Source organism: Cyclopterus lumpus, chromosome 12 (genome assembly GCF_009769545.1).
Source record: "Cyclopterus lumpus isolate fCycLum1 chromosome 12, fCycLum1.pri, whole genome shotgun sequence".
NCBI classification, from domain to species: domain Eukaryota; kingdom Metazoa; phylum Chordata; class Actinopteri; order Perciformes; family Cyclopteridae; genus Cyclopterus; species Cyclopterus lumpus.
This window is the reverse complement of record NC_046977.1, coordinates 7,894,518-7,915,860: the sequence shown is the minus strand read 5'-3', so window position 1 is coordinate 7,915,860 and position 21,343 is coordinate 7,894,518. Positions and strand designations below refer to the sequence as shown.

The 21,343-nt window shown below is 39.8% G+C and overlaps 1 protein-coding gene across 3 annotated transcripts in view; it reads right to left on the bottom strand.

Annotated features, from left to right (window-relative positions):
- Positions 1-289: 289 nt before the first annotated feature.
- eng (endoglin) overlaps positions 290-21,343 on the bottom strand; it is a 36,399-nt gene continuing 15,345 nt past the window's right edge. For all 3 annotated transcript variants that reach the window (XM_034547603.1, XM_034547602.1, XM_034547605.1), the window contains exons 4-14: positions 15,649-15,762; positions 10,987-11,164; positions 8,410-8,590; positions 8,202-8,304; positions 7,836-8,031; positions 7,248-7,399; positions 6,822-7,052; positions 6,513-6,579; positions 3,007-3,117; positions 2,876-2,923; positions 290-2,789 (exon numbers count right to left, since the gene is read on the bottom strand). In XM_034547603.1, coding sequence (XP_034403494.1) covers positions 2,668-2,789; positions 2,876-2,923; positions 3,007-3,117; positions 6,513-6,579; positions 6,822-7,052; positions 7,248-7,399; positions 7,836-8,031; positions 8,202-8,304; positions 8,410-8,590; positions 10,987-11,164; positions 15,649-15,762 — 1,503 coding nt within the window. In that variant the 3' untranslated portion in view covers positions 290-2,667. The remainder of the gene's footprint in view (positions 2,790-2,875; positions 2,924-3,006; positions 3,118-6,512; positions 6,580-6,821; positions 7,053-7,247; positions 7,400-7,835; positions 8,032-8,201; positions 8,305-8,409; positions 8,591-10,986; positions 11,165-15,648; positions 15,763-21,343) is intronic.

Genomic DNA, 21,343 nt, shown 5'->3' with positions numbered 1-21,343 from the left:
GGGGGGGTGAGAGGCTACGTAGCTCACATACAAAGAGGAGACAGATTGCAAACAGTCGTTTTGGAATACTTTTGAGATTAAGGTTTGAAGGTGAATACATTATTTTCAAAATCAGAAGGCAAGTAACTATTGGGAGTGGGAATATATATATATATATATATATATATATATATATATATATATATATATATATATATAACATATATCATTTTTATATATATATATATATAATGAAATTAAAGAAATATATATATATATATATATATATATATATATATATGCATGGAAGAGTAATCAGTGTCATTGTGTCAAATGTATATGAAAAATGTGTCAAAGCTCTGTACTGTGGATACAAACTGCTTACTTACACCACGGGCGATGTGATGGGAATATGTTTTAAGAGGTAACAGAGTGGCAAAATATAATAAAAAATGAAATTACATTTACATTTGTACATTGAAACAAATATTGGGTTCACGGATCAACCGTCACTCTACAGTTGTAGCCCTCATGAGTTATTATGCATCTATGCAGCTTCTGTCTAGCATTAGCACTGCAGCGGCTGATGCAGCCTATCAAATGGAGAGAGCAGAAGTTCATAATTTGAATGAGAAATTCACCCCTCTCAAATGACAGTTTCCATATCATTAGGCACGTCATGTGACAGCTAGAAATAAAGCTAGAGTTACATTGTGTAAGCAGTCTTCATGGGGTTAAAGCACAACTGAATGACTAGTGTATTGTTGCAAACTGTGCATATAAAATGTGGTCTTATATTGTTATTATTGATTATATTATGGAGTCCAAAAAGGCTGTATTCAGAGCCGGTGACTTGTAATATTAGGGAGTAGTGGGCTTGCATGTGTTATACTCAATACTCAAAGTCGAACTGAACTAGATAGAAATATACCAAAATGATCTATATACAGCCCACATATCTGAGTTTGCCATTTTTCACAGAGAAATCAGGTTTTCTAGCCCGTTCGTTTGAAGCAAACATTCGCCTCAAAGCTCACACATTTAATTTTATTCTGAGAAAGGAAGAAAACATATAAAATGTTACGTTCATTGTGAAAGCCTATTGTTGGTACCAAAAGTCCCCCCCCCCCCCCCCCTCCCACACCCCAAGGAATAAAAGTTTCTCGGAGTTTGGTTACATCGACCCAAAGGATTTCCCTTTTCGTGCACTCATCTTCGAGGCTGGCTAAATATTGCATGCAAAGTTTATTGAAAATGAGAAAGCAGGTTATACACTTAATACCTTCTGAAAGTCTTGAGCTTCAAATATTGGAAGAGTATTACGGTTTATACACCATAAGCATTGGCATCTAATTCATCAGGGGGATGATTCAATCTGTCTGACAATACCTTTATAAGATATATTTAGTAAAAAATTGTTTTTGTATTTGTGTTTATGTATGTTACAGACATGACATGTAAAAATAATTATGGTTACAACTAATTGCCAGGCAATTGTGATGGACTGCAAATACACATTGAGCAAAGGAAAAGTACTGGAATTCCACCTCCAGACTATTTTGGGGAAACTCCACCCTGTGGGCGTAGCCGTATGAGAACTGATGTGAGTTTTGGTATCAACTCTTCATAATGGAACATTACTCCGCTCTGTATACAACCATGTATCTCTGCATGCTTTACTGTGCATTACTAAAGTGATCATTTCTTAGTTCACATAAATAGAAGTGGTTCACTATGTATTGTGTCCTTTGGGCCATAAATAGAATTTAGGATTATGTTGAGTAATTAGGAAGTAATGTATATATTCTCTGAATGCCCTGATACAGCTATCGGGTTGTATTAAAATGGCACCATGACTTTGTTGTCGAGAGCTACAAACGACCCAGAGGTCCACTACAATATTCAGCTAAAGTGACACAAAATGAAACCAACATTTAAAAAAAGGCAGAAAGTAAGATCAATTCACCAGTAAAATCTAGTATTAAGTTTAAACTTAACATTAGACTTCTAAATAATAGGAGGTAGCTGTTAACTATTTACCTTGCACTCCAATTAAGACAAATGCCCCTTTAAGTGAGCATTTCATTAACAGGTTTTTAGATATGAGCACGTTGAGCGTTTCAGTCTCAGAGACATTAATAACTTTCTGGACCGACATAGACAAAAGCCCTTCGTATTTGTATAGCTTGGACGTGAATGCAAAAACTATTTTTCATCTGTTTTTCAAAGTCTAACCATTATTGTGCTGCCATCACACAAGCACAATTCATTGAAAGGAATGCAGGGAATTTCCTGTTAGTTCTTGGGGGATATGGTTTGTTTTTCCTGTTGCTGGGAGCCAATTTTTTTTTCTCCTGCCCTCTTTAACTTCCTGTCTAGGAGCTTGACTTTACAGAGAGGCCGCAGAGGTGAGCGTCAGAGAAGCCATTGATTTGACTTCTGTCATCTGTCACCCAGCATCCCCTCCACACACACACACCTTCGATCCACCAATACAAACTCCCAGATCACATCCATTCGGGGCTTGTTAAGTCAAAGATGTGGGTTGTGCTTTTAAATGAGGATTTGAAGGAGGCAGGCGAGGGAGAAATGCTTAATAAGCATTATAAACGAAAACAAAAGCACAAAACCCATATAGGTGACTTAAGGGAGACGGTGGCTCTGCTGGTGGGGGAGATTACCATAATCTCATGCCATGCTGCTGGTCGGTGTGCTTTGGGTGCTTCCAATGCTTGCGCTGGCGCTGCTGTTCTCAGAGGGAGATGGGTTGGTGGAGACAGGTTGTCGTTTTGCTCCTGAACAGGGACATCCTTAAGAGAGACGAGAGAGAAGCCAATAAGAACCTGATGAAAATGAAAGAAAAGAACCAATAAAAAAAGAAAGAAAAATCCCTTACCAGGTAGATTTGCTGCAGTTGAGCTAATGTCCAGTCCAGTGAGGTACCCTAAAATAAGCAGAATAACACCATTTCAAATCTCAAAGCTCCATATTAAACCAACAACACTATATTGTTAGTCATATATTTACCTGTTTTAATCTTGATAAACCACAGTGCTCCAATAAGTAATACTCCAATCAGGAACCCTCCAAATGCAATGCCCAGAACACCAGGTAAGCCAAAATCAAAGCATGGTGGGGCTGAAACATACACATGAAAACAATGAAAAAACAATGACTGGAAGCTTCAGTGAAACAACAGCAATCATAACAATCACAAGGCAGAACTGATTGATACCGTTTATGCCAATACTTTTGCAGATGTTCCAGTCGGTGGTCAAACGCAGTGAACACTATGATACCGTTTCATTTTTTACGATGATGCAAGTTGTCCATTTAATAAAGGTGAGATTACAAATCCAGAGATATATTATACAATACATTTTATTTGGGAACAGCAAGAAGTTCAAGGATTTCCGCAACCTTTTCGGATGGGCTGATTTCTCCAGAGAACCGTAGAAAACAAGATGTACCCGTTGCCAGCACCAAGTATTCTTGCAGAACACCCACACAGAAATTGTCCTGGCATGCCTCGTGAATATATGTTTTCAGGCAACAACTTCTTGAATCCAAGATGGAGTTTCCTGGCATGCACCAATAACGGTGTAAGTTTGAAGTCTCTGCAGGTTGATTCATTTTTTTGTAGCGTGAGCCAAAAGCAACAGCTGCCTCATAGGTCAATTTAAGGTTGATGGTATAGATTATAAAGTGGCCAACGGTACTGAAAGATATATGCAGCGGCGATATGGTCCTTTAATACTATGCTTTCCTCCTCCTAGTTACCATGGCAATAAAAGCAAAGCCAATGCAGTAAATATAACAGTCATCTCTTTTGCAGTGTTAGACCTCGGCTGAACTGAAATGTAAAAAAAGAAGAAAAAAAGTGCTTATTGTCTCTGTTTCTAATTAATGAGACAAATCTTTAATTAAAAACAAGTTTGACATTGGTGATGTTCTGTGTGCCGGGTTGACTCCGCACAATGTGCTTCACTGCTGCCAAATATTACAAAATCAGCAGCTATAAAAAACAACACTCCCTCAAATGAGCTTTGAAAGAGTAAGAGCACAGACAAAGACTAAAACTCGCTCAAGCCCATGACTCTGTGGCACAGACATCCATTACGAGCCTGGCGAGGCCATTCCAATTTTGCTTTGCCCATTGTGGTCTGGCAAGGCCCTAAATCGATTACCTTGTGATAGACGTCATTCAAAGAAGGCTGCACAAAAGATAAGTGACAGTTTCTTCACTCAGAAATCCCCTTAAAGTCAGCATGATGCCAATTTTCAAGCAGACAAAGCATGAAACCACTGCACCTCACATCAGTTTGAGGGTTTGGTATTTTATATTTGGCTGAATTAATTATATTCATTGTTACCAGGCTTATTTCTTTAATTATTCATTTTGGAATATAGGCAACACACACACACACACACACTCAAATAACATAACCATATGTGTGCATGCTATGTGTTGCAAATCGACAATAAACAGTGCACCAACACTTGCTTTCCTTTCTCGCCTGCTTCTGCTACCTGTAGAGATCCTCCCACAAGTATTGAGAACATTTAGAAGAAACTAATCATCACCTTTGCAGCAGTTTCTCTCACCTGCCTCTGCTACCTTATGGTGGAATGTGCTTGGATAAGTACAAAACTAGGCTTCATGTAATACTGCTCCCCTTTCCTGAAGTACAATGCAGAGAGGACATGAGGGACGGAAGACAGTGGGTTTGTTTTGTAGAAACTTGCCACCACTCTGCGGCTCATGTGTATTTCAATAAGTGCCACTGTCATCAGCCTAGATCAATTAATACTGATGTCAGAACATAGAACATTGTAACTGAATTGGATGGACATTAGGAAAGTACAATGTCTGCAATGTCACATGCGGCTCCATAAGGTTTCATTTTTTTGCTTTCTTTATAATTAAAATGAGGAAAACTACTTCCATTCTGATTTTGATTAAACAATGACAAATATCTACTGACCAGATTGCTGAAACAGGGACATCTTGTGGTCATTTGGGCCGACTGCATCCCAGACAGCCAACCCAGTTGGAAGCTCTGTCAGCGAAGGACCATTCCTTGACCCCGAATGAGCCAGAAACATCACAGCAACTTGAGCAGGCTTTCTCTTGAGACTTTTTTAATTTTTTTTTTCTCTCTAATCACTTGCTGTGCTAGTTTGTACAAGTGACGCTCTGACAGCAAAGCTGAATAAACAAGAGCAGGAAGCAGAAGCTCCAGTGAAGGTGGAGAGGAGGAGGCAGACGGTGCTGTGACTCCCTGGAGCCCTCTGTATGAAAACGCTCCAAACAGGAATGATTGCTGAATGGAGCACTCAGTCCTGCCCAGCGAGGGTCCGTGACAGAATGCAGTCCACTAGTCCATCCGATGCAACCCATGTATCTCTGACACTGGCTAATGAATGGAGCCACACAAACCGACATGTTCCTCAACAACTGGCACTGTATTCCTGTATGCCAGTTCCCAGAATCCAGAAAAAATAACATTTGTAATTGCACAAGTTCAAGTTAAAATAGCAGGAGGACAAACAGGACACAGGGAAGTAGGATGAGTAGTTTAGTCTGCTGCAGCACTGGCATACCAATCTTTATCGTTCTCCTCGAGAAGGAAATGGAGGGTGAAGGAAGCTTAAAGAATAAACAAATCTATTATCAGGCTTTCCAAAGATGTCTGATAAACCTCAGGTGATTCCCCATTTAATCACGTCTACTTCCTCGTGTCTTTTTCAAATGAAATCATTTGAAATTAATCATCTGTCTGCAGACTATTTTTCCCTGGAGTCAACTGTGTTGACTGGTTCGACAATAGCACCAGGTCCAGTGGCTGTGTTTGGACAGCAACACAGTCAGACCCCCTTGGAAACACAAAGGACTTCACCCCCGTCGCCGGGGGGGCATTACTTCTGATTGTGGCAACAAGGTCAGCCTGCAGACCTTCCTAAAGGACGGGGGCCCAACCTGGCAACCTCTTACTGGCTTCACTGCATATCCTGAGCTCCCTGCTATGACCACCGCCCGCCCAGCGTTGGAAATTCACTGGCCGAGCACTAGACTAGTGATTATGACTGAGAGCAAAAAAGGTGATTCAAAAGTTTAAGTTTGTCACCTGAGAGTTTATTCTTAGTGAATCAATCTGGAGACTTTTCATTTTTTTTCTTCGTTTGTTGATTGAAGAAAACTGAAAAAGTATCGCACACCACTGAACTGCCTATTTACTATATACATTATATCATATTCATATTATGATATTTATACATCTTATAACAACATGACTACAGGAATAACAACACTATTTAAAATGTAATAATCTACCACATGTACTCAATTGCTTTGTAATTTAGTTTTTTGTTCGGTCAGGACAGTTTTGATTCGTAAATCATTGAAGGAAGAGAAGTGAAAATCTATCAATATATGCCTGTAATAATAAATTGGGATTTGGTCCAATCTGGTCCAATGAGGGCTTAAGTAGCATCTGAACTGGTCCATATTTTGGAGTTTATACTGAACTCACTTGGTGGTTGCAGACATGGCTGGGTAACCTCCAGATTCCTCTTCACTCTTCCTCCATCTCCACATTGCTATCAAGTTAGTGAAACAAAAAAACACTTTAAGAAAATCCACAAGGACACAAGTGTGTCAAAAACATAATTCAAGCATTAAGTGTCCCATCAAAACGCTCCCACTATGACTGATCTGCACGACATTCATACAAAATATTCGAATATACAAGAAAGTCGTTACACAGATTTTTTTTAATACCCTTACATGGCATGTTTTATTTAAAATGCAAATGTAAAAAAAATAGTTGACAAACTCCTACCTCACTGTGACAAAGTTTGACGGCGCATTCCAGGTCCCACATGGTGGACGTGAGCTCTTGGAGCTGATCCAAGGAGAAGCTGAGTCGGGTGCTATTGGGACAAGAATTCAAGGAGCAGGCCTCCGGCATGAAGGGCAGCTCCTTCACGACAGGGCATGAGCCCATGGAGCGCACAAAGCAGCTGATCACCTTGATGGTCAAGACGATATTTCCTAAAGTGTGCACTGAAATCTACAGGAAAAAGAGAAAAGATCGGATAAACATTCAACAGAATGAAAAAAGCACACGAGTGGGCATCAGCCGAGTGTGGCGGCGTATTAACTGTCCTAACAGCTGTGTTTCGGAAAGAAATACTGGATTGCACATTAGCGCATTAACAGCCATTTTTGTTGACAAATACGGCAAAGAGGATGAATGATTTCTTACCTCGGCATAGATTCTCTTGTCACTCTGCACCTTGGTGGTCGGGTCCAGGGGAGAACGGTAGTCTGGGGAGGTGTATAACTGCATCAGCAGAGGCATCTGATGAGGGGCATTAGTTGAGATGGGAGTGACTGGTGCTGGCGCTGCTTCTATAACTGAAAGAAAAAAAGGCTAACATTACAAGAGATAAACCATGTACATCCATTTTCTTTTTTTAATCAATTTCTATTGGACTTAATATGGGGATAGTTGTGCTTTTTTGTTCACACTATGTTATTATACCACTCTTTTTGAGGTCGATGCCTCGCTCAGGACAAAATCTTCAAATGTATTCTGAATTTAGCAAGGATTTAAAAAAGAACTGCAAAAAAGAATTCAAGGTCATGCAAATCGCAGCATAGCACATTGTGTGTGTACAATAACACATTGAATGCAATAATGATGATTAGGAATAATACAGCAGTCATTATCCTCCAAATGTTAGCATTATGTAATAATACCATGCTTCGGCTGTTGCTTTTTGAGGTACTCCATCTACTTTCTTTGTAGAAAATGCCTCAAATTTGAAAACACGCTTTTTTTGTTTTTTACCTGCAGAGTTGTCTTTTTTTCCAAGAACCAGTGAAACCATAGAGCCCTCGGGTCTCAGTTCAGTGTAGCTGGTGAAAGTACTGGCTTTAAAATGATCTAAAGCCTTTCTTTGCACATCCTCTGCATTGTCGATGTCCAGTGTAACAAATGGAGGGATTTTGTGTGTGAATGTGGGCAGCAGGATGTCATTGTTGGACTGGAGAAAGAGAAGACAAGTTCAAATATATCAGTAAAGACTTAGAAACTCTCCGTCAACTCACCGTAATATTAAGTAAGCTATATCACACTATTGACAGATTCAGTCATCTCACATGTGGTTGTGAGACAATAAATATGCTAACTTTCTGTGTCTAAGTGGAAGCTTACTCCAAACTGGGTGTGCTGTGCGTTGATGATGGTCCATGTGGTGCCCTTAGGGCCTCTCAGGAACACACTGGTCTTCTTGGTGTCAACTCGAAGTGATACATTGCTGCAATAAGAAGAACCAAAAATTATAAGAGATTTTTTTTTCTTTTTAGACAAAGATCGAAAAACATTACGTAAGATGCCATGTCTTGAGAATCTCAAGGTTTACCGAGTGGTGGAATTCTCCAGGATGTTTATGATGTGAAGCTCAGCTACATCTTCGGGGCTCTGTTGCTGTGGGGAGCACGATTTGAACAGAGAGGCCCGGGGTACCGTTTCAATCTTCATAAAGTGCTTCTCCATTGCATCTTCATTTCTGAGTGTGCAGTAACGAGAGCCAGGTTTGGTTCCTGTAAAACCACAACTATTACTTTTCCATCATTGTTCATTCATTGGCTGCAAACACAAACAATGGCATTCCAGGGGAAATTACGAGTAATACAATTATCCCCGCATGCATAATCTAAAAAAATAAATAAAAAAAACAGCTTGAAAAAAAAAAAGAAATGGACTGCCAGCACTTGCTTAATGAAGAAATAGGGTAGTGGCTGCAATAAGCAATTACATTTAGTTGTTAACATTTATTTATTTATTTCTGTTCAGTGGGGCTGATAACAGAAGTGCAGTTTACAGTGTTTTACTGTATGCAGCACTGGGGAGCCGTAGCCCAGTCTACAACAGAGGACCAAACTGCTGGGGACAGACACATTAGTACCTCGCCTTTCCCACGATGGGAGATGTTCCAGGGGCAGTCTCACGACAGTACACTATGCTCACTCAGCCTTTGACCAAATAATGGTGACTGGTGATTTACAGGTGCCCCCTGGGGCAGTGCTCAAATTGCTACACACATTTTGTTTCAAAACACTATGCTGGAATGGGGACGATGTATCCCCACAGCACCTCGTATACCTCGTAACTAACAGCTGACCGGTGTGAAAGACACAATCACAATCAGACGAGGACGACTTGGAACACACTGAGATCATGCCCCGCATTATGCTACAAGGGGTGATTTGAGAATGTTTACCAATATGAAATTGAAACCCGATTAGAGTATATTGAGTTTTGAATCCAAGCTGACCGCTACTGTCATTTCATAGTGGACAGTACATTATTTTTGACTAGAATGATGTTCAATCTGCTTTCAGCTACTACAAGTCCTTATCTGTGCAACTAGAATGTAAAAGTAGCTTCCCTTAACACTGCTTAACAAGCCTCGGTTGCACTTGCACTTGCATTCAATTTCAAATCACATTGAGACATTCGAGAAACCTGAGGGACATTTACATAATGTTCTCAAGCAAGATTTCACCTTGGCATCGCCGTGTAGTCGTTGCACAAACTTTTTCAAAACGCCTCCAACTAGGCCTACGCAAGTTCACACCTCAATGCAGGCCGAGAGGAACAACAAAACAACGACTTAAAACGCTGCACTGCCTGAATAATTTGAAAGCCCTGGGGGCTTATGAATCAGTAAAAACACAAGCTGAAATTTAAGACTGGTTGAAAACACAATTCAAATGATACATTAAAGAATGGGTAAATAGTGCGATGCCATGCATTGCCAGACAGTAACTCCCTATAACTGATTGACGGGAGAAAGACTGAACAATATAATGAGAGGGTTTCAAACTTAAATCTCCTAAAATACCGTGAAAAGACACTGAAGAAAAGCAGCATCACCACCGTTCAGTCTGCCTAAACCCGTGTCAAGGCTCATCTTTTGCCCGAAGGAGGCTTTATGAGCAAAGACGTGTGCTTGTATTGAGCATCCCACTGCTGGCAATAGCAACCATTGATATCCGTTATGTCCAGCCTTTACTCAGACATGACATCACTTTAAATCATGATGTTTTTCTACCACCCTCTTGTCAATGTTCAGGTATTTGTGTACAACGTGTATCGTGAAGGGTTGAGTGAGCTTTAGCAGTGCTGCATATTTTGGAATATATTGTATAAAGCTCTTTCAGTTTGGCTGCAAACACAAAACTCCACATGCTTGCTGCTCAATATTGGCTGATGGTAAAATGAATGCAACTTTTTTAGAGGTAGGGTTGTTTAAGGCTACACATATTCTCTAGTTATTAAATCTAAATATTGATCGTGCTGACATTTAGCTCACTGCTGTATACGATTTTAAAAAAGGACTGGTAGATACACAAAGCGCTCCCCTGGAAATGTCTAGAATGGTCCCGCGTGAGACTTGTCCAAATTAGTATGGCCAGTCAGGCGTGTACATATAAAATGTGAAAAGTAGAAGAGGGACTATGTTAGATTTTTAAGAATTGCATTCAGCATCATAAGTATATAGACGTGACTGGAATATATTTCGGTACACTTATATTCCACTTTTGGTTTAAGGAGCGTTTGTAGGAAAATGTCCATATGGCAGCTGGAGCTTGGCCCCCACACCATATTTTAAAACAGCATGGCGTCTGGTTCTGTATGTAATGCAGCTCTGCACATAGCCATCATCTTATCCTCCATACTGAGTAACATATTTTCTCTGTCAAACTGTACTGTAATATAATTTCTTCCTAATTAGTAAATAAAAAACAATATAGAATATGCAAGCATTGAAATATGTTTTTTTTTACATTTTTTAAATGCAATACACGCTTCATCAAAGCCCAGTGTTTCCTAAGTGAGTGACGCCAGAGAGGGATTTCACACACATTACAATAAGAGAAGGTGAGTGATTAATTCTATCGAGAGAGCTCTGGAAACCAAAAACAACTCTCACCTTTTGTTCCCGTCGATGTCAAAGTATGCAGATTGATGACTGTGGTGAATGAAGTCACACCCCCAAACTTCTGTCTTGCCCACTTGATCAGCTCCTCGTCTTGAGTCGGGAAGTCTTGCTTGTGGATGTTGTTTTGATGTTGATTACCAAGAAGCATAACTTTGGAGTCATTGTTAATCTGGAAAGTAGAGCCCAAGTCAAGCCAATTAGTTTTATTAAATACTATTTCCAGAAAGAACACAGTCAGAATCACCCGAGTTTAAAAAAAGGAGTCTCTCTACCACGACAACACAGAATTGAGTGAATCAGCTTTACATCTATATATATATATATATATATATATATATATATATATATATATATATTCACCTCATGTCTTCTCACATTTTGTCATATCAAATATGTTTGCCCATCCCTCTCACTCTGCGCTATAACAGTGTTTTACTCTCCACCCAACTCTCCCTCTATTCTTTGAGCTGGGTGCTGTTCAAAAAAAATGTTTATTATGGTTAAGTGTCCACGAGCCTAGTTGCACAACCCTGTTGGAGCCATGGTCTTTCCTTTGCTTCCTGACTGGGGCCAGGAAATGGGACCTTTTTTAGCTTTGTGCGTCACCATAGTCGGCTGGAATCTGGCTCCATACAAGGTATAAATATATACATCCATCCCAGCGACTAGACACTGCTGTTTCCTTGTCTGGGCCAATGGGAAATCATGTACATCACGCTTTGCATGAGTATAGATTGTCTATAGTAGGCTTCTAGACAGTTAGACATAATGTACTCAATAAATAAGATTTTGTCAACAGATTGTGTCGTCATCTCCTTCAAAGGACCAAAGGCTGCAGTGGAAAACAAAGATCTGTATATGCACTGTACCTCTTAATTTTGTAAACCCTTATGCTCACTTTATTTTAGAAAGAACTGTATGTTCTGTAAATCAGCCGTGTTAATGTTTATAAAGTAAGAGTATGCTTGTTTAAATAATGAAAACCCCTCTCCCGTCCTGTCTAGTGTGAATGAGTACTTGTGTGTGTGCGTGTGTGTGTGTGTGTGTGTGTGTGTGCGTGTGTGTGTGCGCGTGTGTGTGTGTGTGCGTGCATGTGTGTGCGTGCGTGTGTACGTGCGTCACGAAGCGAGACAGAAACAAATGGTGAAAACCAAGTAAGCCTGAGGGAGCCGCTGGTCTTTCTACATGAATATTTGATTGACGCGAGATCAAAAACAGTGTGAAGGGAAAATAAAAGAGTGGAAACCAGCCACAAGAGAACCAGGCTGGGGGAGGGAAATAACAATGGCAAACATGTTAATGATTACAGCGGAATTGAACTCAGATTAGTCTCTGTGAAACCGACTTGATATTGTGCAGGCTCACAGTAAAGTTCAAGGAACTCAAAGATGTTTTGAGAGGAAAGTACATCTCTGTCAACAGGATATAAAGAAAAGTTCTACTGATACTTCTTTCCCCACGAGTCAGCCTCCGGATGAGATTTCAATGCCAGGCTCATTCTTTTCGCCGAAGCAATATCTTAGATTCCTCCGAAAAAGATTATGTATTGAATTGATATTAGAATATCCTAAGTAAGTATATATTCGACGGCGTAATGTGTGAACTGCAGGGGAAGAACTTGCTTTTGGGACCAAAAATTAAGTATAAAGACTCGTTATAGATACAAATTGTGCCGTGCATCTTCTTTTTGCTTTTCTTTTTTTCCCCAACAACTGTGGACTGAGGCAAGCTTTTGAAGGCCAACGAGAGCTGCGAATGTGACACTGAGCCAAGCCTGTCAAGCTGGTGACGTACTTTCTCAGACGCAGAACAGATGCTGTTTCTCTGACACTGCAATCTGCAGGAAAACACTATTATCCCCCAGTGATACTGCTCATCCCACGAAAACATCCTGTAGTCGGGCACTGCTGTCCAGGCTCTCGACAGGACATGACACAGCGTGTGGTAACACACGGCTGTCAGCGCATCAGTAACTGGTGTAAATATTTCATCCCCCTGATTAGTCAGCTGGGATTTGTATTTGATCTATTTATGTGTTATAATGTTAAGAGTTAGCCCTTATATTTGCTAATGATATATTACCCTTCCTAGTGACCAATGGGGTCCGACAAGGTGGAATACTGTCACCTGCTCTTTTTAATCTATATATGGACGACCTTTCTAAAGAGTTAAAAGAGTGTAAGACAGGATGTATGGTGGGGGAAAGTCTTATTAACCATCTGATCTACGCTGACGACTTAGTGGTCCTGTCCCCTTATAGCGCTGGTTTACAACAATTGCTCAGAGTCTGCTCAAGATATGGGGTGCACTATGATATCAAGTTCAACGCTAAAAAGAGTGTTATCATGATAGCTAAAACCAAGGAGGATCAGAAGCTACATTTTCCTTCCTTTTTTTTGAGGAGCTAAATGTGGTGCAGAAATTTAGATATTTGGGTCACATCATCAGGAACGACCTCAGTGATGATGACGATGTGCAGCGGCAGTGTTGCAAACTTTATGCCCAAGCCAACATGCTGGCACGTACATTTCATATGTGTACAGAAGATGTTCAAACTGCTCTCTTCAGAGCCTACTGTACTCCTCTCTATACAGCCCACCTGTGGTGCAGTTATAGTAAAGCGAAAATGAAAAAGATTCAGGTGGCATTTAATGATGCTTTCAGAATCTCGCTCAAGCTTCCCAGAAGGACAAGTGCGTAATGTTCCCACTTTCCATGCTGTGTTGAGGAATTTTATATACAAATTTAAATGTCAATTAAATGACTCAGAAAATGTAATTATAAAAGTCTTAACTGAGCCAACACAGAGTGATACAAGGTATTTTTCCCGTTTCTGGAAACATTGGAACAAGTGTTTGTATGTTTTTAAACCACAAGTGACTTTTTAACTGCAGTAATTGTACCTATGTCCCTGTATTGTATTGTATTGTATTTTATATATTGTTGTTGTATTTGTGTTTGTTGTTTTATGGACTCATGAGTCTGGAATAAAAGAAATATATATATGATACCGCTGGCCATTTTAGAAAAATATAGCTTTTTAATGTATGTCATATGATGGACATATTGGATAAGTAATAAACACAGTACACATGAATTCATCTTCATCTGTCAGCGTGAAAGGTATTCACGTGTGCTGAAACGGTTCAAATGTCACGGTTCTGACAAGTGATGCATTCATGTCCAGCAGCTCTGACATGCAGATGCCGAAATGATTTGCACTTATGAGCAAAAAAAAAAAGGTGCAAAAAACATGGACAAACAAAATTGTGAATGTAAGTGCTTTTTCATCTTTTAAAAGGTTAACGTTTGGCAGTCGCCTGTCAAATCTCAAGTGTTCCTGACAACTTTAATTGAACAATCCAAGATTAGATTAGAGTGTCAGTTTGTGAAAAGAAGATGAAGAAATATCTTCTTCTTAAATCTCATATCATGCTGTACTAATGTGAACTGACACCAGTGACTGCCTCTAAAATAAGAAACACATATTTATACAACTTAACATAACATAAGAATCTGACACTAGTACATGTAATGTGGAGTTGGTACAACAAAAAAGCACAGGAGGCTGAAACTGCTCAATTGACGGCCTGATAAGATACATTATTTGTAATTTGGTACATCCAGATGCAACATAGTTTAAATATTGGTTCAATAAAAGTTGTTACAAGTCTCCATGAGAATAAGGTTCCTCCTCTCCAGAAACAGTAGTTCCATGTTGCCACTACAAGTAAATATAATCTATGTTTTTCATAGACAAAACATACTTAGAATTAATAGTCTAGTTTGAGGCAACGCCATTTCTTTGGACACTTATGTCCCTTTTAATATAATTTCCTGTCTGGTTATTGAGTTTGCTAATAAACGAGTGTGACATATCCAAAGGAGACGTTCCTGTCAAAATCAAATTGAAGCCATCAGCGGCTTTTTTTCAAGACGTTTGTGATTGATTCACCTCGTTAGGTTCATCACCAATGGCAATTTAATAACCAAAATAGTTTGACACACTTCAATGAACAATCTGTGACAACCGCTGCAACATATTTTCCCCCAAAACAGTATTATTCCCCAGTTTGATTAGATACTCAAGCAGCTGAATAAAAGTGGTTTCCTCGCCTCCCTGGATTTAATTCACAGATATAATCTGCGGACAGTGTGTAAAAGTCGGAATCTCCAATTTCATTGCAACATTAATTTTACAGCCGATGCCATCAGCCCCTCTTGTTGCTGGCCACTTGTCTTACTGATTTATAGCGTGGATAATAAAAACTCAAAAAAAAACACAAAGTGCCTCGTGCAGAGCAGCGACTGGGGAATATGTCTATAGAAAACCAACATGGTTCATTGTCTCTCTTAAACTGCTCTCTCCAAAAATATGCACAGCTGTGGCAGTTTGACAGCATGCAAAACAGCTGGCACGAGACAGAAGTCAATCTGGAGACATTTTGAAATGATACAATGATAAAAAAAAACAACACTTAATTTCTCATGCTTACTTAGCACGTACAACAGAGTCGCTAGATGAATGAAATGTAGTTTCGTGTTGCACGATCAGCATTTTATCTTCCTCTCCACTACGAGAGAGCTGCGCACACGTCCACCCAGCTGTGAACCTTAATGCCGATGCAGAAAAAGCAAAAAGACGTCACTCACGTAAACGTTGACGTCGGTGTTGAGGATGTAATGAGCGTAGGCCGTGTCCGGGGACGTGAGGATGAGGTTCATTGGCTTGGCGTTGGTCATCTGTAGAGAGAACATCTTGGAATCCTGAGAGGAAAAGAAAAAAAGCAACATATGCCAACTCGGTTACTTTTAAGGTGATCCCAACACATTACACGTTTACAGTGCCACCTATTTAGCTGTAAATCCAATGCTGCTCGAGCATGATAATGAGACAATTGCTTCTAATTCTTTGCCAGTACTTTGAAGTTTATGATTGTGTTGAAGGCAGAGAACGTTTGGCAGTAGTTTTAATCTTCAGGTGGAACACTGGGACTGATCAGGAAGACACAAACTATAATCAAGTGGCATGAATATTCACTCTCACTGTGAAGCCATTCATATGTGAACTACTGCACTGCCTATAATGAGTTATATGCAAGCGTATCATGCTGAGCGTGTGCAGTGTTTTACAGAGAAGTCAAACAAAAAAACTTTATGAAATGTTTCACGTGCTTCAAACAATGCCTCTCGCTCCCGTTGCATAATTGCTAACTGTGTTATCATACAGCACAGTGTTGGAATTAATTCAGCTGTGCAGTCTGGGAAACTACAAACACATGACCGACTGCATTTTAATTGTGTTTCTATTTTTACGAAACTTTACTTTACTTTACTGACTGAACAAATAGAAACATCATAACTATGCGATATTGGAGGCACAGACTGTCGGACTTAGGGAAAAAAAAATTTGAAGCAGAAATATAAGATGATCTGCATGCATTCATAAATCTGTAATAACCTGAAATTGCAAATTGTTGTGTTTCCGTTAGCTTAGAATGAGCCCTTCATATCTACACAGGGAACGGGTTCTCTTCATCGCCATGTTTTAACGTTAGCCCAGAACGGACAAACCATCGATTGCCAAACAATGGTCCTGCCAGCCGTGGTCTGACTTCAGTGTCGTGGTTTCGGCCTCTGATTGAGCCGAACTTTGTTACCACGGTTTTGCACTTTTCGGCTCACGTTACTGCAGGTTGGGAAAGGGAGAAGTGAGCGGGAGGGCTGTTCCGTTAGTTGCAATCGTCACCCACACAGCTGGATGACAACAGTTCCTACACACTGTACCTTTCAGCATTTTATAGCGTGTGACCGTATGTATGCCTGAGCCGGCATTTTTTTTCCTTTTGTTTTTTTCTGAATAAAAGAGGATTATAGATATTCCCCAATCTGCCAGCTTCCCTATCTGACATGCACTGCCAATAAATAAGCAGACTTCAAGTTGACGGAGTAGAGAGACATTTTGCTCGCGGCACCAAGTTTAAAAATAGTTCCAACTGCAGTTTAATTCTAAACAAGTTGGATTCCAGTGCTGTCCTTTTGCAAAAATGGGGATATGACAATTATTCTTGTTTTTGTCAACTATTAAATGTCAACACATGCATCTCTCCAGAAAAAGCAGTGCCCGTCATTTGAAGAGGGCTTGTAGACAGACAGGAAGCTGTCTTTGCTGTCTGCCTCCGTTGTTGACACAGACATTAATAAGGTTATGCAGCTTGGTTCTATTCTTGCATCTCCATCCAAGTCCACAAGGTAAAAGAAAGCTATTAAAATCAATTATTTACCGTATGTGCCATGAGCATTTGTGTGTATGCTGTCTATCTTTGCATCATTAAAACTGTGGAAAATAGTGTGATGATATACTCCAGAGTTATAATAAAAACATTAATAACATTAATAATAATGATACCTACTGTGTCACTCAAAAGGATTGAACATGATTGTACAGTAGTCTTATTATTAATTTGTGTATTTCTTGCAACCCAGTGTCCTCCCACACGTGGCTGATCCTGTGGTAGTTATATACTGTATATAAAACACCATTAACATAATGTAACACATAATGTAGTACCTAATTACCCATATTTTCAGCTGAGGGCAACACAAAAGCGATGTGATTCGCTAATCACCACCACAGTCACTGAATCAGCCGTAATTACCATGCTCCACGTGTGCATCGGGTAAAGCTGCTACTACTGAGTTTTATGGCTGTAAGTGGTGGTGAGTAAACCTTTTCTCTGTGGAATAATATGTCTGAGTTTAGAGTTGTTTTTTTTTCAAGACTGACTTAATTCCAATAAATTCTAGTTCTAATTACTTTTACTTCTATAATGGCCCCAGGGACAATTGGGTTTAGAAAAGTGAAAGAGTCATGGATTTGAAATCTGTGCATGACTCAATGCATTAGAAATGAACAACAGCTTCAACAAAGCTTGGAAAGACCTCTCCGGTGTGAGGCTTTTGTGGAAATGTAATATTCATAAATACAATTGTCTGCTTCCATCCATCTGTGATGCCTTTTGACACCAAATACTTTATTCTGTTTATTTGAAGGTAGATTGTTTTCAGAGCTGGGCCTGCTGGGGAGATAATGAGCATGCTGTGGAAACAGTGTGAATCCCTAATATAAAATGTATTTACTTGCTAGCTGATATTGCCAGATCCAAAAGAATTGTCCTGAGCTCAGACTTGAGTTATGGTAATTGTCAGACCCATACAGAAAAAAAGTTAGGTCTGAGGAGACCAACAACAAATTGCCAGTGAGCAAAACCCACAGTGCAGTGCAGTGGATAGAGGGATCTGTCATCTCACACACACTCAATACACCAAAGGGGGCACTGGAATGCCCCGGTCTCTGAGTGGACAAGGGGTCAAAAAAAAGATACCTTCCTTTTTGTTTAGTTTTTTTAGTGAAGCAAGACATGACAGGTGAGACTGGACAAGCCAGCACTTAATACATTGGGTGACATGACAGGAGTCAGATCTTACGGTGGGGGCAGTATTAGTAAAAATGCATGGCAGCCTGCTGTGTAGGGTTCCTGAGCTAGGGAGCAGTGCTTTTTAGGAGAAGGAAACTTGAGAGTTGTAGATTTGTTATTTTTATTGTTTTAAAATTCTGAACAAAAAAAAGGCACTGAAGATGGAAAGTCACAAAAATAATATAGCCTGGTTGCCTTGAGGAGAGAAGGAACATAAGAGGGACAGTTATTATATCACGTATCACAGTCAGAGACTTTGAACACCATGTCTTCCTTTTTACCTGAATCGCGTGTCACGTACATAGAGAAATAAATGAATGGCATTTCCTGTGGATTTCATTGTGCTTCATACAGAGAGATAACTCAGAGGTGCTTTCCTTAAATACTCCTTTTCTAATGAGCTTCATTGTCTCTCCATCTAGTTTCACCCCCTTCATCCTTTTGTGACTTTCATTCTTTCATTTTGCACTCTGAATCATGACTGTTGCTGACCCTGATTACTCACCTTTCCACTTCCTGTGCTTTCAAGATACAATTGTTTTCCTTTTCAGACTTTTTTTTTTTTTTTTCTTCTTCTTTTTTTTCGAGAGAGCTTTTTTGAAGGGCCTTTGGTGATGCAGTTTCCAGTTATTCTTTTGGCTCACTCCCTTCACTTGAATTGGCTCCGTTGGTGTAGTCTCGGCCTGGTGCCAAGACCCTGACTACCCAATCCAGTGTGTGACATCAATGGGCCCTGAGCAAGCAGCTCCTCCCTATGAATTGGCCTGGCCTATGCAGGCCCTTGATGCTCCCTCTATAAATTATCTGTGCGGTCAAACTGTGAGAGTCAACCGTCTCTGGCAGGTTGTAAATCAGTATGAAACACAAAAGAGATGGGGAAGAAGATGATAAGAATATTGAAAGGACAAAGAAATGGGAGGCGAGAGCAAACCTCCCATCTGACCGGACAGTTTGTCAAGCGATGAAGACGTCCTCCATTCTCTGTGTTTACAAGAAGAATCTGTTCTAAGTAGACAGTCGAGAGCAGATAAGAGGTCTGTGTTAGTAGATCTTGTGTCCACTTCCTTCTTTCATTTGATAAAACGTCCACTCGCAGTCCCACAAGAGATGTGCAAACTCTGCACAAAGTCCATTGCATCACACACACATGTCACAAGCAACATTCCTTCTGTGAACTCCTACAAAACCCACATGAATTTATACTATTTTAAGACAATTTCTTTGTACAAACTACATTTTGCAATGAATTTGGACTTTTCTTACTCTCTCACAAAAGATGATTTGTCTGGTGTTACTCTTCAGCCCAAATGATATGGCTAGTATTTCCCTCCTATTATGCTTTAAATCTGTTTTGTCATCAAACAGCTTTTTTTCCTTATTTTGAGTACGTTGAATATGCTGCAACCCATTAAATGGGACTATATACTTGTCAAAATAGTTCAGCAACATGTATGCCAATAACCCTGTCACTGAGGCATAAAACTATCTTCTTCTTGCACAATGTTAGCACACTTACAGAATAAAAGTAAAGAAACATATCTCTGACAGGCTTCTGGGAGGCTAACTAGCTACATTGATAAAGACACTTATATTAATGACATAACATAAAAATGAAACATTGTATCCTCAATTGGAATATCCAAAAGAATCAATTCAGGAAAAAAAGAATCAGCACTCATAATGAAAGAATCAGCTTATCTTATTGGAGAAGGTGTCCCCGAAGAGAAGAATTATGACAGGATTCTCTAAAGCTTTCCTAGAAGCAAATGACGAAAGGACCTTGAGTGATTTTATTGATTTGTATAGAGGTGATGGATTCAGGCAGGCATTGTATTGCCTGCACATACTGTCTCATATCTGCTTCCCTTCTCATGCTCACCACCAAACGGGAAAGCATGGCCAACGGAGTGTAAAATAAAGACACTGCCAATAAATAAACTGCAGTTGCTTAACACAAGTTATGTGAAAGTACGACATAACAAAACTCTGAGAACTACCAGAAGAAGCAAACAAACAGAGCACACTGATAAAGAAATGACTAATGTGAGCTGACCGACAATGTTGGACAGTGAAAAATGGACTCTGGCACAGCAATAACAACGTATAGATTACAAGTTTGCAGGAGTTTCTTTCTGGTGTCATTCCCTAAAGCTAAAAGTTTTTTTTTTAAATGACATAATACACAATCTGCAATCAGGCTGTGTGATTGTTTAACTGAAAAAATGAAAATTCTTTGAACACACAGTCAAACATGCAGAGCCGGGTTTTCTTTGCAGTCTGTTTAGTGTAAAAATATGAAAATGTCATGCAGGGAAACACTATGTGTCGGAAATGTCTGGCATCCATTAAGGGTTAGTTAGTTATCTGGCCACGGACTGGGTGTTGTTTACATTTGATAGTGTGGGAAGAATAATGTGGGACTTATTTATCCAAGGGTTAGAGTTTGTACAACAGCAACATTAACCAGCATGCAACAGTGAACCAGCATGCAAAATACAATCATCCTGAGACCAAAGAAGCAAAATGGAATTCAGCCATCATAATTTATATATACACTTTTAACTGATTGCTTGCGTTTGTAACAATGACGGACCCGTCTTATTCATCTGAAAATGCTCACACGCATGTGTGCAATGCTTGGACCGGCACACTGATTCTTCATTTTACTGTAGGTGTGACTGAACTTGACAAATTGGACTGTCCACTCTAAAGGATGATTAATTAGCGGACGATAACATATACCCAGGACGGGCCACGGTATTGGACTTCAATGACAAGGCAGCTGTGTTGTCAGCTTGACAGATAGCTGTGGTGTTGATTTGAGTCGCCTTTTAAATGGTTACGTTCTCTTGCAGTAAAGCTTTTCAATT